General features: G+C 44.2%; 1 protein-coding gene across 2 annotated transcripts in view; it reads right to left on the reverse strand.

Annotated features, from left to right (window-relative positions):
- The window catches only part of LOC123828663 (collagen alpha-3(IV) chain-like), a 127,981-nt gene that overhangs the window by 19,409 nt on the left and 87,363 nt on the right, over nt 1–21,209 (reverse strand). The window contains exons 25-39 of one of the 2 annotated variants that reach the window (XM_045853732.1): nt 21,003–21,185; nt 19,223–19,391; nt 17,249–17,341; nt 16,507–16,611; nt 14,584–14,681; nt 13,865–14,015; nt 13,417–13,530; nt 11,574–11,741; nt 8,042–8,133; nt 7,566–7,700; nt 4,811–4,909; nt 3,987–4,076; nt 3,512–3,651; nt 1,439–1,584; nt 194–274 (exon numbers count right to left, since the gene is read on the reverse strand). In XM_045853732.1, the coding sequence (XP_045709688.1) occupies nt 194–274; nt 1,439–1,584; nt 3,512–3,651; nt 3,987–4,076; nt 4,811–4,909; nt 7,566–7,700; nt 8,042–8,133; nt 11,574–11,741; nt 13,417–13,530; nt 13,865–14,015; nt 14,584–14,681; nt 16,507–16,611; nt 17,249–17,341; nt 19,223–19,391; nt 21,003–21,185 (1,864 nt within the window). Of the gene's footprint in view, nt 1–193; nt 275–1,438; nt 1,585–3,511; nt 3,652–3,986; nt 4,077–4,810; nt 4,910–7,565; nt 7,701–8,037; nt 8,134–11,573; nt 11,742–13,416; nt 13,531–13,864; nt 14,016–14,583; nt 14,682–16,506; nt 16,612–17,248; nt 17,342–19,222; nt 19,392–21,002; nt 21,186–21,209 lie in introns of both variants that reach the window. The other variant, XM_045853738.1, reaches the window with a different exon arrangement.

Below are 21,209 nucleotides of genomic sequence, written 5' to 3' on the forward strand. Positions count from 1 at the left end.
GCGTGTCAGGTCTTTGAACTACGTATAAATGCCTACCCTCACTTTTACGCATTTCTGACTGAGGGCTGACAAACTGGAAACTACCTTCTAAAGGACAGTCGTGGCTCAGAGATACAGCTCAACAGAGAGTTCAAGCTCAGGAGGAGACGTCTACCCCCAGGAAAGGGACAGAGACAAAGCACAGAAAGGAAACCTGGAGGGCCTTTGGTGCCTGGACACCCAGGGAAGCCTTTCACGCCTTTAGACCCCAGCTCGCCATCTGGACCCGGGTCTCCTGCAAAGGAAGAGAAAGAGAGGGAAGGGAAACACACATACACACCGCAAGACAGATGGTTACAGCAATGGCCGAAAGGATTGGTTCTCACAGTCGGCTGTGCTCACGCTCGTCTTCAGGTGACTCATTGCCGGTCACCTCAGGCTTTTGTCTCGGGTGCTACTTCCCTAGAGAAGCACAGCAGAGACGTGTCGCCTCACTTTCAAAGGGGTGCATACAACAGTCGAGTGGGCCACTCGGTATTATCAGGTTTGCTTTAATTGGGAATTAACAGCAAATCCACTGAACCTTTCCATGTTTGAGAAGATAATTCAAATACTATCTTTAGGTAAGACCTGAAGCTGCAACCCGGTAGCTCAGCAGTTGTTTTAAGTAAAGCACAAAAGAAACTGAAACCTGAATTATAAGTAAGTAAGAAAGAAAGTCAAAGTTCAACCTGGAAACATGCCAGGAAAGAAAACAAAACCACCACCCCACGACAGTGGTGGGTTGAATTGTGTTGCTTCCTAATTTGCAGTTGAAGTCCTAACCCCTGGTACTTCAGAGCGTCACTCTACCTGCAGACCAGGACTTTAAAGAGGCAGGTGAGTTAAAATGAGGCCACTAGGATGGGCTCTGTTCCAATGTGATGGGTGTCCTTATAACAGGAGGATATGTGGACACGGACCACAGACACAGGGAGAAGGGGGCATCTCCACGTCAAGGAGAGAGGCTCCAGAAGAACCCAACCCCACCAACACCTTGATCTCACACATCCAGCCTCTGGACTTGGGAGAAAACTAATTTCTGTCGTGTAAGCCTGTGCTCCGCCTGTGCTCCTTGTTCTGGAAGCCCGAGAAAACTAATGCAACTGTCCTGAGATTGGGCAGTGAACTCACATCCCACAGCTTTAGGCTGAATTCCTTGAGGCAGAACCTCAGGCGTTTTGTTTACGGGAGCAGGTTTTTAGATTTCAGTCCGCCACACTGGCTGGTCAGTAAATAAGGCTCCTCCTGTTTAATTTGCTGTTTTTTAGTGTCTTAGAATTTGAAGATCAAAGTTGAATAAAAGCAACGATAGTACAAAAGCCTAAATAGCTTTCTGTCCACAGAGATGATTCCAGGAGGTGAGAGCCACGCTAAGTGTCTCGCTGCCGGCTCTCGGCATTGGGCAGCCAGTGCTCACCTGGGGGCCCGGGGCTTCCGGGACTTCCAGGGGCTCCGTCAGGTCCGGCAGGCCCTGGGTATCCGGGCGGGCCAGGTGGCCCTCTTTCTCCTTTCTTCCCCGTGTCACCTGGCAATCCCGGTTCTCCCTTAAATTCAGTCAAATACCTTTAAAATTCTCATATAAGCAGGACATGTGATCAGAATTAAGTGCAGCTAATTATTTGTTTGCATTTATTTATTATTATTATTATCACTATCATTTAGTTGGTTAGTGAGCCATGCCCGTTGAGTGTCTGCTCTGTGCCAGCACTGTGACAGGTGCTGGGGACAGGATGGCCGCATGTTTCGTGGGGCCCCGTTCCCTTGAAGAATTTTTAAAGCAATTCAGGACAGCAGCCGCCGAGAGCAGTCCTTAGCACCCAACCCTTGTGACTGCTTGGGCCACGTGCCCACGAAGCCGGCTCGCCCCAGGAATGCAATGGCGGCCACATTCAGACGTGGGGTGCCAACAGTCCCTGCCCCCAGGGAGCGTTAGAGAGCAGAGGGGAGACCGTAACCAATCACATGAATGTATAACTGCGAATGGTGATGATTAACTCAGGGGCAGGAAAGACAGAGACTAAATGAATATAAGTTCTACAAATGCCATGCATAAAAATACATAAGTCAGTCACATGTTAAAAAAACACCCTTCATGAAATCTGTACTTTGGTTTTATGATAAGCCAGCACGTATGGATTCAATGGTTGCTTACAAAAATCTCCACAATAGCTGATTAAAATATACTACTCTGTTACTGTGATTTTCAAGCCAGGTAAAACTAGCTCATTTTGTGTTCAATGTATAGTACTAAACATTTCTTCTGTGGTTCCCTATGAAAACCCTAAATCTAAGTGAAACAATTAACTGAATGTGAGTTAAGCATAAAATGATTTCTCACTGAGAAAACATCTCAGTGGAAAGGATGTCTCCCTGGTTTTCTGAGGACTTAGTATAACAATAAAGGGCAAAGGAAAATTATTTGGGGTCCAAGTAATAAAGGGTTACTTTCTTGGGTCTGTGTGGCTTCCAAAAATTTTCTTTCTTGTTGTTTTAGCCATTACTGCTGGAGAACATGAGTGGTAGAAATCTCTAGGAAAGGTAATATTTTATTGGCTCAAAAGAGAGTCAAGGAAAAGGACCCCAATGTAACAAGTCTTATATTTGGAGGAGTCATATACTCTTGCAAGCCTGATAAAAAATATAGACTCCCCCTTCAAAAATCTTCATTCATTTTACATTCAATTTCAGGAAATTAGCAGACTTCTTGGGGTCCCATAGGCTCTTTAGAGATGTATGGAATCCCATGTTAAAACTCCTGCTCATGGAACTTTTTATTAATCATTCTCTAATGATGGAGCTCTGGCTCTTATGGTAACAGAAAGGTTGGAAGAAAGTAAACTTAAACACACACAAAAAAAACAACTGAGCCCCTCTGAAATGTTTGGTTGTTACAACATGATAACAAGGGCTTCACAACGTAACCCCTAGTTAACAGCACAACACTGAGACAAAATAAAGTTCCGTGTAATGGAATGAACATAACTGAAGTTCCAAAACAATTAGGGTAAATGTATGGATCTTAGGATTTTGTTTGCTTTTTGATGGTGATCTAAAGTTATTTTGTTTTACATCTTTTATGATAGTTTAATAAGTCAAGTGTTTTTGATGACAAGGTTTGGAAATTTATTTTTATGAGTCTGTGTGAGAAGAGTCTATAGCAGACACTGGCTTCCTTTGTATCATGGGAAAAACCAACACTGCTCTGTTAGATCATGTGAGCCTTTGATCACTGCCTCCTTCTGGCAGCACACTTAAATTGCAGGGACACTTAGGAGAAACTCTTTGGGAGCTGAAACCGCTGGGAATAAATGAGGAGGGTGACAGCTGTGTGATAGGCATACTCAGTTGTGAAGATAGGATTCAACAAGCCAAATAACTACCTGAAAATACAATAATTTTGTTTTTCTCAGTCCACATTGACTCCATATACTTGATATTTAAAAGGACCTACTCCATCATCAAAGTATAAATACTTTGGTTGCCTATATACCTTTGGTCCTGGTGGTCCTGGCCTTGCACCTTCTGAATAACCTGGCTCTCCCTTATCTCCTTGAAGACCATGGATACCTGGGAGGCCTGGTGTTCCAGGTAGACCTGGCAGTCCCGAAGTTCCCCTCTTTCCTTTGGGTCCTGAAATTAGGAAAGAAATCAGGTAAAATAGGTAAACACAGACATCTTGACATGTTCGACCTCTGGTCTTTGCACAAACCACCTTTCTCCAAGGAAGCTGACTTTTCAGTATCACCAAAGTATCAGGTAGTCATAATGGATGATTTTAACACAGTGTAAATATTTATTTTGTTCTCACCAGTGTTCTAGTTGCACATAGTACATTTGTCCGAAAATAAATCTAGTTGTTTTACACCAACTTTCTCAGAAGTGAAAAACCAAACAACAAACACAAAAAATCTAGAATTGGGACCCATTGTGAGCTTGTAGGCTCGTGACAGGATTTTATACTTTACCTGGCAACCCCATGTTGCCCATGCTTCCCGGCAGACCACGGGGTCCTGCCTCTCCAGGATTCCCAGGGCTTCCAGGATCTCCACGGGGGCCTTGAGAACAAATAAACAGTTACACGCTCCGTATAGTTCCCGGGCACGAGGTGCTCAGTAGATAGGTCTCAGTCGCGTGAATGCATGCACCCAGAGCAGCCGGGCCAGCTGTTCTAGTGCGTGTTAGCTGCCTTTTTGCCTTACTGTAAGGAGGGGACTGAGGACCCAGAAATGTAAAATTAGAGAAAGTCAGATTCCTGTCAGCAGGCCTGGATGTTGAACATCAAAATCATCCTAGAACCAAGGCCAGTGGGTGGGGGGCGCTGTGACCAGATAGTAATAGAGTTCTATATTGAAATTTTATTGCCATGTAATATATTTTGTTATTGATGTGATCATAGAGAATGGGGGGCACTTTAATTGTTTAAAAAATTCTTTGAAAATTCAATAACCTGTTTAAAAAGAACAAATTCAAAAACCTCTAAAGCATTGCCTGATTTTCTTGTGTGATATGTCATACTGTGATAAATTAACATTTATAATACCTAGTAGCAGTTTCAAAATAAAATTTTCAGTACAAAAATGCAACTTCATGTATGTAAATATTTTTTAGTTAACACAGGCTGGCTACATACACTTTCATTCTGGTTTAATTTAGAAGCAAATTCCTGTTGGAAGACTACTGGACCAGAATTCATATTCCTTCATAACAGTAAATCTAGAAACACACTTCTGTTACATTTAGACCTAGGAAAACTTAAACCCTGTTGTTCCTATTAGAAAACCAGCTCTACCTGGTGGTCCCGGTGGGCCAGGTGGCCCTTGGAGCCCTTCCAAGCCCGGGAGTCCGGGGATGCCTCTGTCTCCTTTCTCACCCGGCCTTCCTGCGAATCCTAAAGTTAGAAACAATCGAATAAAAATGCAGGTTAGGATTTTTATCAGAGTTACCTACATCCTGATTAAAGTTGATGAGACATTATTATGTGATAGAATATGGAGTATTTGTTAAGAGAATGGGCCTATGTGGACATACTTTTTTTTTTTAAAGGATTACATGAGAACATGTATGAAGTATTAGCACCGTGGCTGGCATGAGCCAGCACTCAAAGAAACCTAGCAATTATCATAACATTCACACTTGAAACAAACATTGTAGAGTTAGCGGCCTCAGAATAGCTTCTTGTTTTATTTTAGTAATGATAGAGGGCCATAATTTTGTCCAGACTACCCCACTCTCAATCCATTTATTGTAACTGTGGTTTATTAAGTAACTAGCATGTGACGGACAGCACTTTACTGTATTTATCTCAGTTAACCTGCAGGCAATCTCCGTCTCTCTGCGAGCCTTTCCAGAGAGAGTGCAGAGGGGAGAAAACTGACTCGAAGTGGTCAAGGGACTAATACTAGAGCCACGTGGTCCATTGGTGGTAATGTTGGGATTTGAACCCAGTTCTGAAGGCTGGAGAGCTCATACACTTCCCGTAACACTGTCCTACTTTTGTAAAACATGGTTTTGATCACGTTATTTTCTTGACCAAAAAAAAAATATGACTCTATCTTTTCATGCATGTGCCTAAGTCTCTGTGCAGACTCCTTAAGGAGACGCCCCCAGTTGTGATTCTCTCTACCCTCCGTATCTCCCCTGTCTGCAGTGGATGTCTCTGAGTTGGAGACTAAGACTCAAAAAGTGGATTGCACTTAAATTAGAGAGGCCTAAAGAGTATGACCTTTCATTGTTTTTCATTCTCTGCTCCTTGGCTATGCATTTGAAAACCCCAAGGAAAACACACAGGACCATTTCCATTCATATTGAACTATGGGTGAGTGAAAAGAATTTTTTTAAATATTTTATTTATTTATTTTTAGAGAGAGAGGAAGGGAAGGAGAAAGAGAGGGAGAGAAACATCATGTGTGGTTGCCTCTCATGCGCCCCTTGCTGGGGACCTGGCCTGCAACCCAGGCACGTGCCCTGACTGGGAATCGAACCATGACCCTTTGGTTCACAGGCCCGTGCTCAATCCACTGAGCTATATATCAGCCAGGTGACAAGAATTTTGTTAGAACCATAGAAATAGCATGTGTCCTTCCGTACTTCACAAAAGGAATTTTAAAGTATAAATTAGTACCCATTGTGCATTCATGGTGTTAGAGGCAAATTTTAGTTTATGTAGGCACAGCCATGCCATTCGTATTCTTTTCAAAATGTTGCTAATACTTCCTAAGTTACCTGGAATAGTCCAGTGGAGTGGTGTCTATGTAGACAATTTATGAGGGCTGGACATTTGTGGCAGTGTTTTGTTTTGTTTTTTTTGTTTTCATGTCTTGGCTTAGACCAGTTCTAGCAGATTTTTAAATGAAATTTGTATTACTTTCTATTCCATTGCAAAACATGTGTTGCAATCTTCTGTTTGCCCCAGAACTGAACTATCTCTTTGACACCTGAATGAGCAGTGATTACTTAAAAGGCCTTTACCTTTTTTCATGGATAAAAAATAGCTTTCTATGAATTGATTTTTCTAATGATTATCCACTTTTTTTTAGGTTGGCAAATTAATTAGATTCCATCACCTTCTAGACCCTGGTCAGATGTCACTTCTGTGCTGTCCTTCCCAGTTCTGAGAGAGACAACTATTCAGTCTTTCTAGTATGGTCTACAGCAGCCTGTGCAGAAATTCTAAAGCAAATCAACTTGGAGTATATGTGCCAAGCATAAAAATATTTATTGAATACAATCTCATGCCTCAAAATTTATTATAAATTACTCAAAACTTAATATGGTTTTGCAACTGTAAATGCACTTTTTTCTTTTCTCTTCTGTGAAAGTTTGATCTGCACATTTTTCATTTTACCTAGCAATTCTCTCTTTTTCTAAAATTACTTGGGATTAAAATTGGTCAAGAGGATCATAAGGCAGGCTTTCTTAAAATTTGATTTGATATTGGCTATATTGATCATATAACAAAAACTGTCATAGAAAGTACTCAAATAACTTAAAATAATTTGATTGTGTTTAAATTTTAACCTAATAACTACACCTAAGAATTAACAGCATTCTAAAGTATTAATTTTCAATTAAAACAAACTTCCTTTTTTTAGTAATTATTCTCCGAAGGATTTTGAGCATGAGAAGCGGTTTTTGGATACAGTGAGAAAGCTTCATCTTGACAGTTGGTGGAATATAGCGGAATTTGGGAGGGAGGTTTTTAAGTGGAATTTCCTAAGGGTTTAGTTTGCACCTTACTTGTCACATAGGGGATATGGAGGCTTATGATTTAAAAACTGACTAGTGAAAATTTAAAAACAGCAGACCAAAATGCAGAAATGACTTAGAAATAAAAAGTTATGCGTTAAAGAGGCAACACATTATTGCACAAAGCACATGAGACCCGGTTCTAGTGCAGGCTGGGCCACCAACTGGCTGCGTGAGCGCGGACAGGACACTGGCCCTCATCATTGTCCTCATCTGCCAGCCAGAAGGGCCTGCCCGGGGAATCCTTCATCTGAGAATCAGCTCTGGGGTTGTGGTTCTACATGCAAGGCCGTCCGTACCTTTGAGGCCCGGTTCTCCTTTGTCCCCCAGGAGGTGGGATATCTGAGATGGTCCGGGGGGGCCTTTAGCACCTTTGTCCCCCTTGGCTCCTGGGGGTCCTCTCTCCCCCTTTGCTCCTGGAATTCCAAGGCTACCTATAAGATAGGAGTAAACACAGCAGTTCCTTGATTCTTTAAGTAGTTCATAAGGATTCAGAAGTTCACCACGATTACCATGAAACAAAACAAATAAGCCAAAAAGCTTAACAGAGCTGAGACCCTCATAAGTAGTGTCCCCAGACAGGCAGCTATGTGAAGGTAGCATGTAAGCCTGCAGGGGAAACCATGATCCCATTCAAAAGGGAAAAATGGAACATGGGAAACAGCAACATCAAATGCATGGTTCTCCTAGGACTGCTTTCCCTTCAGAGAATAAGATGCAATTTACTCCGCTGTTCCTCTCCCCTGGAGAGCTGGGAGGCCCCGCCATCACTTACCCCTCTGTCCCAGGGGGGCCCCGGGCTCCCAGGAGGCCCTGGGAGGCCAATGTTGCCAGGAAAGCCCAGCATCCCAGCCCTTCCTCTCTCACCTGCGGGAACAAAGGGACACAGGCAGTGCGCAGGCAGCAGGAGAAAAGCAATAAAATAAACTGTGCTTAGTTTATAAACTATAGTAAGCTTCAACTACACAAAACAAAATAAACCATACTTAGAAGGAGAGACTGGGCGTGGAAGGAATGGTTTCTGTAAACAGGAAAAGAACCTTATTTGTCCGGGAGATGGGTCAGTGAACCGTCTCTGTCACCTCAGGAATGTGAAGGCCACCGGCAGCAGGTCACGTTTGTGGGTAAGGACAGAAAATGTTTATATTTTGGACCTTTCCCTCCTCCCAGTCCATGACCAGTCGCTCTCTGCTTACTCCCTTAGTGTACTTCCTCCATAGCAGTTGTCTGCAGTTGAACTTGTAACTAATGTATGTGTTATTGCCGCCCCCCCCCCCCACCCACTGTCGGAGGTGGGGTCTTGTCCACTGATGTGCCTCCAGGGCCTGGACCTGCGCTGGCTCGTGACAACAGCTCAGTCATAGGAATGCAAACATAATTTGCAGATTAAGTTGTTCTTCTGGGCCCTTCTCTAGAGGAAAGGTCAGTGGGGTTCTGTGCCATGAAGACAATATTGGTATACTCTTCCCAAACATTTAAACTATAAAAATAGGGGTGAAATAAAGTGCATGATAAGGGGATGCTATGAATAACCATTTTACATGCCAGCACATTAGATACTAACTTAGAGAAAATGGACAGACTCCTCAAGAGGCACAGATGGACACAACTGACTCAAGGAGAAATAGAAACATCTGACTAGACCCATAACAAATGAAGGAACTGAATTAGTATTTCTTTTTAATTAACACAAAGAAAAGCCTAGAACTTCAAAGCCCAGACTTCATTGGTAAATTCTACCAAATGTTTTAAAAATATCTGTTCTTCATAAACTCTTCCAGAAAATACAGGAGGAGGAGAAACACTTCCTGTCTTGTTCTATAAAACCAGCATTCTGAGCCCTGGCTGGCATAGCTCAGTGGATTGAGCGTAGGCTGTGAACCAAAGTGCTGCAGGTTCGATTCCCAGTCAGGGTACATGCCTGGGTTGCAGGCCATGACCCCCAGCAACCGCACATTGATGTTTCTCTCTCTCTCTCTATCTCCCTCCCTTCCCTCTCTAAAAATAAGTAAATAAAATTTTTAAAACAAAACGAAAAAAAAACTGCATTCTGATTCAAAACCAGGCAAAAACTCCTAAGAAAAAAGACAGACTAGTTTCTCTTACAAAAACACAGGTGCAAAAATTCTGAACAAAAGACGAGCAGATATATTTTAGGGGTAACGTATGAAAGGGATTCCGCAGCAAAAACAGGCACCTCCTGGGTCACTGTGAAATGGGATCATCTCATCAGCACGGTACCCCTGCCCTCCAGCCCCTTACACACCTCTCACAAAACTTCCACTCACTGAAAGGGAAGCACAGAGACAAAAGCCTGTGCCCACGTCCAGTTCAGACAGCCACCTTAAAGGGGAAGGTGGAAGAAAAGAGTGGAAGAAATAAACACAGACTCCTGGCCTCTTCCCATCAAAACAGATAAACACTGTGCTTGCCTCCTCCAACTACGTCAAACTTGCAACACAACTACGGAACTATTGTCCAGGACTGCCTGAGATCTAGCTGAGCAGAAGTCCTACAGCTAAGGATTCAAAGGAGCAGCCACAGTGAGACTGGTAGGAGGGGAGGAGACACGGAACGGGCTGGTCCCACACCCACGTGGCAGATAAACACCAGGAGGGCTATCTGGGCAGTGCAGGTCCTCCCTGAGGAGAGAGGGGCCCCAGCCCCACACTAGGACCCCTGCCCAGGGTTTCAGTGCCAGGAGGAGAAATCCCGTAACTTCTGGCTGTAAACACCAGAGAGGACCGTGGCTGACACAGTGGGCTTCTGAAGTCCCAGGGCTTCCTCTTAAAGCGCCCCCACTCTGACTTACTTGGACTCAGTTCCTCTGAGCTTCAGCACCGGGGCAGCAGCTCAGAGGGTGCCCAGGACAAATGGGAAGGAACTGAATTGTCCGGCTTCAGGGTGCGGGCTGGAGGGCTGGCTTTCTCCCAGACACCAGAAGTGCAGCACAAGCCTTTGTTCCTTTGCTGAGCCCACCCCTCTCCGTCCTCCCCCACCCCCACGGAGCCTGCAGACACCATATCTGAGTTTCCATCAGCCTGGGTCACCCTGTTCAGCACGAACTGGCGATTCCCTGAGACCCCACCCAGCCAGCTCCTGGGCCCACCCAAGCACTTCCAGTGCCTTTTCCGTACAAATGGCCTCTTTGGATTCATGCTGTGGACTTTCTTAAAACCTCCCGAAGGTTCACTAACCCCAAACAAGCAGCCCCTGGCCTCATTGTGCCCAGTACCTCTTAGTAAGTGGCCCCAGGCCCAGCTTGTAAATAGATTAAATGCTTCAGTCAAAAGACCTCAGGTGAGGTCTTTTGCTTCCATATTTCATGAAAATGGAAAAGAAGAAACAACCCTGGGATAGCAATACTTATATCAGACAAAATAGATTTTGAAGTAAAGCCTGTAAGACAAAGAGGAACCCAGCAATTCCACTTCGGGGTATTTACCTGGAGAAGCCCCAAACACTAATTTGAGAACAAAGAGACATCCGTATGGTCACTGCAGCATTATTTACAGTAGCCAGGACATGGAAGCAACCTAAGTGTCCACCAGTAGATGAGTGGGTAAAGCAGTGGTGCGTATGTACAATGGAATATGACTCAGCCATTTTAAAACAGACAGAAAACTTGCCATCTGCAGCAACACAGATGGGCCTAGAGCAGCAATGGTCAAACTTTTTCATCTGGGGGGTAAAATTCCGACCAAAAAATAGGTATAATTTTGATTCATTCCCACTGGACGGCTATGGTTGTGTTGCCTGTTGTCATTTTCTTGTTTGACCATCTCAGGGAACCGAGGGCAGTGCCCCTGACTGACAATCAGGTGCTGCATGTATTTTTAAAATTCTTGTGGTGTGCTGGCTGGAAATCGCTAGCCTAGAGGGAATCATGCTGAGTGACATAAATCAGACAGAGAAAGACAAATGCCCTACGATTTCGCTTATATGTGGAATCTAAAAAACAAAATAAATGAACAGACAAAACAAAAACAAACTCATAGGTACAAAGAACATTTTGATGGTTGCCAGGTGGGTGGGAAGTTTGGGGTATGGGTGGAAAAGGGGGAAAGGATTAACAAGTAAAAATCAGTAGTTACAAAACAGTCACAAGGATGGAAAATACAGCATCGGGAATATAGTCAATAATATTGTAATAACTATGGTGTAATATGGGTATTAGATTAGTCAGGGTGATTACTTCATAAGATATATAAATATCACCATGTTGTACACCTGAAACTAATATAATATTGTATGTCAACTGTAATTGGAAAATAAAAATAAATAAATAAAAGCACAAGAAAGGTTACCTGGTGGCCCTAAAGATCCTGGATTTCCTGGGTATCCTTTTTGACCAGGTGGTCCCATCTCACCTCGATGACCTGGCATTCCTGGTGGGCCAGGTTCTCCAGGAAGTCCTGACCTATCCATGCCCGGAATCCCTGGGTCTCCTTTTAGCCCTGTTTCGCCTTTTCTGCCTGTATAAGAATGAAGGAAAGGAGGAGGGAGGGAATGAATGGAAAGAACACACAAGTGCTTTCCCCACTGACTCCAGAAATAATTAATGGCTGTAAATATTTAGCTTTGTGAATCTGGGCTCAATAAAACACACACTTATCATATTGACTGATGGGCTGGTTGGTTGGCTTTCCCTCCCATAAGAATTGGAAGATCCCTCTGGCTCTACCATCCTGTTTCAATGTTGCATGCCGTAATAAAAGTGTAGAACTTAGATCTGCTTTCTGGTCTTGCAGGCACATCCTGGGACTGCACTTAATGACTGCTGCTTAGTCTGTACCTGGCAGAGCACGCTCAGTGCCCCTCACACGGAGCGAGCCTCTGCAGACCATGAGAGCGCCGTTGCAACAATGAATGCCTCGGCCGACGATTTGTTTGCGAACATGCAGTGGTATGCTAGGCATTAGCTGAGTTCTAAAGCACTTTTCCCAGAAAGAGTTCACACCTCTGATTGAAAGGAGCCGAAAAGATGAGTAAGTTTCCCACCATCTGGACTCTCTAGTCTGCATAATTCAGGTTTATTTTTATACCCTTTCTTTTAGATTGATTTAAAGCAATCAACTACATATGAGATCTGTCTGGAAAAAGTCCAGCCTTTGTTAGTATAATGAGGATGGTTTGTTCGGCATTGATGCAACCTGGCAGCCAAGGAGAGTGGACTGGAGTGAACAGGAGTAAGCAATGACGACCTCACTGTACTAGTCAGTGGGGTCAGTAAACACCGAGTGAGCATGTGCACTGTGTGGCCATCACACTCAAAATGACCGAGCGAGTAGAGCAATGAATCTGCATCAGGTTTTGCATTCAGCTTGAACATTCCCCCACTGAAACTATTCAGATGATTCAGAAGGCCGCAGCTATGGGCCACGGGTGATTGGCAGCTTCATCACAACAAAGTGCCCACTCCTGCATCACGTCTTGTGCAGAGTTTTTCATGAAACATCAAATCACCCAGGTGACTCAGCCTCCCTACAGTCCAGATTGGGTGCCCTGTGACTTCTGGCTTTTCCAAAAACTAAAATCACCTTTGAAAGGGAAGAGATTTCATTCAGACTATTGATGAAATGCAGGAAAATAGGACAAGGCAGCTGAGGGTGACTGGGAGAACTGTGCGAGGTCCGAATTGTGCCTACTTTGAAGGGGACTGAGGTGTCATTGCCCTATGTACAGTGTTTTTTGTATCTGGTTTTATCTTCAATAAATGTCTCTATTTTCCACATTATATGGCTGGGTACCTTCTGGACAGGCCTTGTTTAACAGAAAATTCACTCTATTTTAATAATAAAGATAAATAAATTTACCACCTTAATATACTTATAAAGGTAAAACTTTTTCCGAGAGTTTATATATATATACATATATGTATAGATCTATATCTACATACATATTTAGCACTTATATTTTCTCACAGGAAACAAGCCAACTCACTATAATACCTGCATGTCTCCTACTCTACCAGTGGCTCTCACTGCAACAAATCCACGACAGCCAGGCTTGTCTATACTTCATATCATTTCCCACTGAACAGTGGTCAGGGCTCGTGGCTGGACAGTCTCTACATCACACAGCAAAGCACAGAGCAGAAGCCCCATGCCACTTGCCCTTCTAGTGACAGGTTTTGAAGTCCCCCCTTACCTTGTTGCCCTTTCAATCCATTTAAGCCTGGAAGTCCTGGGTCTCCCTTGGGACCCTCTATGCATCTTCCGGGGAGTCCTTTTTCTCCAGGAGGGCCAGGCGGTCCTGGATCCCCTGTAAAAGGAGAGTCCCAGAATATATTCAGGAGCCAATACTCAAGGTCCTGGTATTGCTAGCCCAAGCATGCTTCCGTAACTTCTCCCCCCTTAGATCAGACCAACACATAATACCATTAATAAGCCTTATATAGAGGATACTCATTTAGAAAGAAAGAAGGAATAAAGGTAGGGCAACAATGTTGAATGGAAAGATAATTAGGCCCTACAGGTTCTACTTATTGATCTAGGACTTTGTTGGAGAATTCTTCACCCCTAGAGCACCTACACATTCAGCCAGCTGCATTGCAGCTGAGCTCAGGGGAGAAAGGTAATCGCACTTGCTATTGTACCTCGTGGTCCATCAAGCCCTCCAGTTCCTGGAGTTCCAGGGAGGCCTGGAAATCCGGGGGGTCCGATTTCTCCATTTGCCCCAGAATCGCCTCTTTCTCCTGGGAAACCTGGTGTTCCTGGTTCTCCAGGCATGGCTAGTCCTGGTTCTCCCTGTGGCACAGAAATCATGTTAGTTTTGCTAGATCATGCTCCTAACTTCTTACTGGCTATTGGCTGGTCTTTCGGGCTCTGAACTTGAAACTGGTATCTCCATCGTAGGGGTTCTAGGTCCCTTTCTTCACAGTCACCGCCATTCTATCAGCTCGCCCTTTCAGCTCTATTTACTGACTTTTTAACATTAAATAACGCTGAACAATTCTTTCGAGCCTCCGCTTTTTCAGAACACTGTGGGAATTTCTACAAACAGTCAAAATGTCTCTACTTTTTTTCTCATAGCTATCTACGCCTCTTTCTAGAGTTCTCCCATTTTCAATATGAATGCTCCTGAAGATTAAGGAAGAAACAGAAAAGCAAACCGGTCTTCTAACACCTTCTATTTTCCTTTCTACAAGGGAGGGATGGTGCGGGAAACTTTAAAAAAAATTCATCCCCTTTGTCATCTGCAAGTATATTGACAGTTTCTGCACACAGAGCCTCCTGCTGGCAGGAACATCCTAACTAACAGCTGGCATTGCTCCTCCCCTTCCCCATTCCAGTCCGAACTTTAGTTCTCGAAGACCTTGGCTCCTGGGCGGCCTGGCTCTCCAGGTGCCCCCGGCTTCCCCACTTCTCCAGGACGACCTGGCGATCCTTTCCTTCCTGGAACACCTCGGTCTCCTACAGGGAAAAAATCATAAAGGTTGTATAATTAGTCTTCTTAGAAGATTCTGGGTGGTATCTCTTACTTTACTGAATGTTTTTATGAGGCAAGTGGCTGTAGATGTTTTCACAAAAGTTTGAATGTAGAGAAAGCCAATGACTGAATTAGCAATTAAAAATGTCAATTCCAAATCAGATTACATTGGTTCCCAAATTTTGAAGTTACTTTCTCTATTTTTGTTGTCTAGTGCCATTGCAATTTTGATTCAGTATTTTTTTAAACCACTGATCTTATTTGACCATTTGGCTGACTTTTTCTTTTTTAAAGTACATTTTACATTGAGTGTACAGCCAAAAAATGTCTTTACATGTGTGTGTATATGTCTATCTATGAAAGCATGACCTGGATCAAGATACAATGTGTTTTTAGTACTTAACTAGCCTTTCTCGGCGTGAGTTGTCCAAAAGAATTACTTCTAACACCCTGTGGCAGCCACTGAATGGGATGAGTTAACTGCTCTGCTGTGCACTTGTGGTGGCAGAATTGATGAAGAAGTCACGCACATTGTTTTTGCTGTTTTGTGGTTCCGAAAACGAAACTCTAATGGAGCAATGCTGCCTTCAGAGAGTCCCTTTGTGTCCCTAGTTTGACCAGTTTTAAGTAACAGTGAGTTCATGGGATTCATGAGACTTCACTGGGGAATGTTTACTCTCCGCCTTCCAGGGGCTCTGAGGCCAGCGCTGGTGTCCACGGGTTAGCGTCTCCTTCCAGAAGGCGGCTCCGTAGGGGAGGCGGCTGTCTCCACGCGGGGTCCGAGAAATCACAGTCAGAGCCGTCGTGGGGCCACGTGAAAACTCTGATTACATTTTTTCTTTCAAATACTCATAAATTGGGATCAGTATTCCCACGTTTGGGCACAACCGATGTAGGATAAACACCGATGACACACTAATTTAAGAGGGGAAGCACCGAAAACGGATTCTATTTGACCAACACTTTAAATGACATTGAAACAAACATAAAATCATTGTAAAATCTGAAGTTCTGTGTGACAGTCCAGTCCCCCTGGACAGGACATTGATGTGGCTGTCAGTGGGGAGCCCCAGGGTCACCGTTCAAGTTCTCGGCATTTGCATTTCTCTGGAGTGTCTGTCCCCTGGGATGAGAAACAGCACTTTTTTTTTCCCTAAAGGAAAATAACGTCTGTGATTTATTTTGGAGTGTATAAGGAAATCAGCTATTGTACGATTAGTTCTTGTATGATTAGTACGAATAGTTCTTTTTTTATTAGAAAAGAAATGTATAAAGTGAAGAAATGCATACATGTAAGAAGTGCAGGCATCTATTAAGAAGAAAAGAAAGAATTCATCCTAATCCTATTATCAAGAAGAATCATATGCCCTGACTGGCGTAGCTCAGTGGATTGAGTGCGGGCTGTGAACCAAAGTGTCACAGGTTTGATTCCCAGTCAGGACACATGCCTGGGTTGCAGGCCATGACCCCAGCAACCGCACATTGATGTTTCTCTCTCTCTTTCTCCCTCCATTCCCTCTCTAAAAATAAATAAATAAAATCTTTTAAAAAAAAAGAAGAAGAATCACTTTGGTGAATTTCCTCCCAGTTTTTTATATGCATGAAAAATATGATGGAGATGAGACGGTGTGCATCAAAGTGAATTAAGCCTTTTTATCCAACGTTATTGTAAGACCTTTTGCCCCATTTAAGCCTGATGGAAAACATCACTTTAAAGGATATTGGGGATATTTCTCATGTTCTGCGTTATATATATTTACAGTTTCTATGTGTCCACAAGGGACCTATGTTTTAAGTTTGTGAACTTACCCTTGGGTCCAGGGGGCCCGGGGAATCCAACTCCTGGAAGTCCTGGATCACCGTCAGGCCCAGGAATACCTGGGTCGCCATATTGTCCTTGGGGTCCAGGGAAACCTTGACAACACATCCACGTCCAAGTGCACATCAGCAGATTTCCTTTCTGTTGCCTGAGCACTGAGTGCCCAAGTTCCCATGTCACCCCAGACGTGATTGGGTGTTCAGAAATAATTTTACCATAACCCCGACTTCCTCCCCATTCCTATCCAATGGACTAATCATTAGGAACTGCAAATAACTTTGAAAAGATGATATAACTCTTAAAAAGAAATATTCTAGCTATTTTGAACTGTATACGTCCCCCTCCATGCATGCAAAATTAAGTTTCAGATCACATTGCCAAAGAAGTTAAGTTTTCCAATGAATAAGCGGTGGGCACTGCAGTAACCACAGGCAACCAACCATTCCTTGCTCCTCCACCAAAAACCATGAGCAGTGCTCTGCTTGCCGTTCTTCCAAAGTAACTGTATCAACTCTCTGTTGCAATCAGAAGCACCAATGGGAATACCTGGGAGAGCTTCAAAGGGCAACAGCAACTCCCCTGCCTGCTGAGTGGTTCTCTGGCAAAACTGGCCTGTGCTTTATTCGGGAGCCAAAGAATGTGCTTTTTCCCTAAAGTGGGAATAGTGTTGCTCCAGCAAAGTCAAGGTGCCATCTGATGCTGTGCACCAGGCTTGGCCAAGGGGATACTCACCAGGTGGACCTTGGGGACCAGCACGGCCTGGGGGCCCCGGAGGCCCCGGGGGCCCAGGGACTGGAGTTGAGACACCGACTTCTCCCCTAGGGCCTTAAAAAATCGTGACCATAAGATTCATGTGCATACTGAAGCTTTTCTTCATTCAGAAAGAAAATACAATATATATAATATATGAGATGATAATGAAGAGTTTACAAACACATTCCAAGGAATCTGGAAAACTGTGCCTGCTTACATAGACTTCAAAACTGGCTTCAAGATGACCTGCCCAAAGAAATTTTCTTACTCAACTGGCAAATATTTATAAGCCCCTGTTATTTTCTAAGCCTCATTTTAATGAATAGTCCAGTACGCTGGCTCATTGAAAAGGAGCCTATTCTAAACATAATTGACAGTATAAATTCTGCTTAGGTATTGATGAATACTGGTAGGACACTTATTGATTGGGTAACTGGCTTTCACAGGAAGACAGGACAGTATATTGCACACACCATGAAATGGAGCTGATCTGGACTTGAATCGTGGCCTCGCTCTTTGGAAGGTCTGTGAGGCTGGGCACGTCTAACCTCCCTGACAAGGTCCTCATGTGTCCCTGTGGAAATGATGCCTACCCAGCTGGTTAAGATCTGAGCTGATGTTCTGACCACAGTGGCCAATATTAAAAACACATTAGTGATTAGCATTGTATGTGTGTGTGTGTGTGTGTGTGTGTGTATGAAAATCTGATGATAATATATTTTAAGACATTGGAGTCCTTCACTAAAGATCCACAGTTAGAAAGAGCAGAAGAGGGTCTGAAGATGGATTACAAGAAGAGGATGGAGCTAGCTCTTCCCATCAAGGGCCACACAGCAAAGAATTTCGGTTTTGTGCATCCACAAGGTCTCTGCCGCAGCGACTCCCCTCTGCCGTCGGAGCATGACCGCAGCCGGAGAGAGTACGCTAGTGAGCTGTGGGGCTGTGCGCCACTGACGCTTTATCTGTGGATGCCGAAACCCGAATTCCACAGAATTTTCACATGCCACAAAACAGTGTTCAAAAGTTTTTCCCAATCAATTAAAAACAAAAAGCATTCTTAGCATTTGGACCACACATAAATAAGTGGCGAGGTAGATCTGGGCAGCAGCCTCGAACGTGAGGCACAGAAAAGAATGCATTCCATACATAACCATAAAATAAGGTATACATACGTGTGTGGACAGACATGCATGCATGCAATTTATATGTGAATACTCTGGGGATGACCACTCAAAACTTTTTATCCAGGGAGGGATGCCATAGAAAGATTAGGAGACCACTGGCTCACTGGGTCTCACCCTTCACAGGGATTTAAGGAGTAAAGCTTGGCCAGGGTTGCGTTACTTATTTAGAACCGTCAGTAACACGTGCTTCTCGTATTCCACCTCGTTCTTCACCACAGATGAACACTGAGGATCGGATCTTTACTGAATCCAGCCACTCCGTTTGGTGCACGTGGATCCCAAAGTTACTGGGCCTTTAAAACTATTACGAGACAAATTTTCTTCATTTGCCTTGGCTGCTTTGAAGTTTTCTTTATAAACGGCCTACTAGGTTATCAATCGAAATGAACAAATCTGCGATAACATCGGTGGACCCTTGAGATCTAAAAGAGGCATCTGAAGATCAAGTTCATAGGTTTCTGGTCCCCCTTTGTTTACAGTAACTGACTTCCACTCATCCCTTAGGGTCTGTGCATGCCAATTCTTATTATGCCAGTAATGGATACAGACTGTCCTAGGAAATTTTAGCTGAATTGCTGAGTAACAGGGAAAAAATAGGTTTTTTCTCTAATATGTCCTATGTGTTCTTTCCAGCTGTCTATGGTTTGACATGTTCTACTTATTAGAAACAAGTTCCTATATATCCACTGGTCTTCAGAAGGTTCCACTGGCCCTAAGAACCACCAACCCACCCCACAGGAAAACAGGACTGGAAAGAAAACTAACCAACCGGCTTCTCCAGGTGGTCCACGGGCTCCAGGAACTCCTTGGGCGCCCTTGGGACCAGGCTCTCCCTGCGGTCCGTAGCCTGGGGGGCCAGCTGGTCCTACAGGTCCTGGGGACCCAGGGATGCCAGGATCCCCTGGAGGACCCTGGTCCCCCTTCTCACCACGGAGGGCCTGTGACAACAGGGACATGTTTGGACACTTCATTGCAGTCATTCCTCACACAGGTTCATATCACCGTGAATGCAGATACCCTTAGTCACTGAGAAGGTGCCGAATTAGAAAGCAGTTGCCCCTTGAGGGGGGTCATTACTAGGATGAGGGTGCTCTATGGTTTCTGCGGTTTCGTGCCCTCTGGCATTCAGCCACGTTTCATTCACTGGGAACTCTGAGATCCTCCAGAGATGTCCCACAGCGGGATGCTGCCCATGGGATGGCAGACCCTCCAGCGTAGCTCAAATCAGCCGCCAGTTCAGGAGGAAACTGCCATTACCATGACATGCATGCTAATGGTCCATTTCTAAAATCGAACCAGGACAGCAAACTTTTGTCTGTTTGGTTTTCACCAGGCATTTCCTTTACAAAAGACATACGCCATCTGTATTATTTTTTTTCTTATAAAATGTGTCTTTAAAATATTTTGTAGGTTGTAACATTGAAAATCAATGGAATGTTTTATTAAAGAAGCTGAATTTGACAACTAACTTCCTCCCCAACTCGGACTGAATTTTTCATTGTTTGGTATCAACACGTGGCCAAGTGGTCCTTGTCCCTCGTTTACGATGAGAGGGCCTAAGGCCCGACAAATCAGCTCCTCGGTTTTCTTGCACTTCCTGGAACATCTCTACCGGACAGAGCGAATAAAGAAACCAGGGGGACACAAATGGCATATGGGAGCGTCACACGAACTCTATTAACACGACACCCAAAGTGCTCTAGACTCTGTCCCTCTGCAAGCACGGCTACCACCTGGGGGACAGCCTGGCAGCTCACCGAGGGAGGGGCTGAGCACCCCTGGCTCTGCCAGCTGCTCCCATCCAGAAAAGAGCCTTGTTGCCCAAAAGGTTCAGGAAAGGCTGCACACCGTATCTACACCTTGGGGAGTCACAATTCATGTTCAAGACATTAAGGGATCTGAACATGAACCTTTAAATCTGTTGGCCAAGTGTCCCTCTTTGAGGTGGGACCCTTTTAACTGGCGGGCACCGATGCAGCCTGGGAAAGGCCGGCAGGCCGCAGACCAGGCTGGCTGGGCCTCAAGCCTTGAGAACCTCCTGGGTAGGAATCTCTCAAAGGAACCTGGCAGAGGTTCTATGTCATGCAAAGAGATCAGATTTACATCAGCTTAAATACTGTCAATGACAAAACATTTGATCTCTCCATCTGACTACCCCATCCCTAACTCTTCTGTCTGTTCATGCATTTATTTTTACTGAAAAGAATAAACATTGCCCCTAAAATACTGACTAAAGCTTTCCATTGGTAATCATTTTCCGAATTTCTTATAAATTCATCTGACACAAATGTGACATTGTAACTTGTGTATGAGTCAAGGTCATTACCATGGAGAATTTTATTTGTCCTAAAAACCCATTAAGTGCTACCTATTTTGTCAAAACACTATAATTGCTTGCTCTGGTTTGAAGACACCTCACTCTGCAGTGAGAGGGATGAACAGTGCTGAGTGGCCAACAATGTTTTTGGAAAGAAAATCACTTTATGTCTTAACTTCAGAGCACGTCAGTTATAGGGAGAATGATTTGGAAAAAGTCACTAGGTACCAACCGGTTCGCCTTTAGGTCCTGGTGATCCTTTCGCTCCAGGGGTCCCAGGAACGCCATCCAAGCCCCTTAATCCAGGCTGCCCTCCGGGCCCTGGGTCCCCTGGGTCACCTACTTGTCCAACTGGCGGGGGTGCTTCACCTTTTTCTCCTTTAAGTCCTGGGCCACCCTGAGCACCCGGGAACCCCTAGGGTGGTATAGAAATGTGACT

This window comes from Phyllostomus hastatus, unplaced genomic scaffold, assembly GCF_019186645.2.
Source record: "Phyllostomus hastatus isolate PE091 unplaced genomic scaffold, TTU_PhHast_1.1 phas_contig_137, whole genome shotgun sequence".
In the NCBI taxonomy this organism is placed as follows: Eukaryota; Metazoa; Chordata; class Mammalia; order Chiroptera; family Phyllostomidae; genus Phyllostomus; species Phyllostomus hastatus.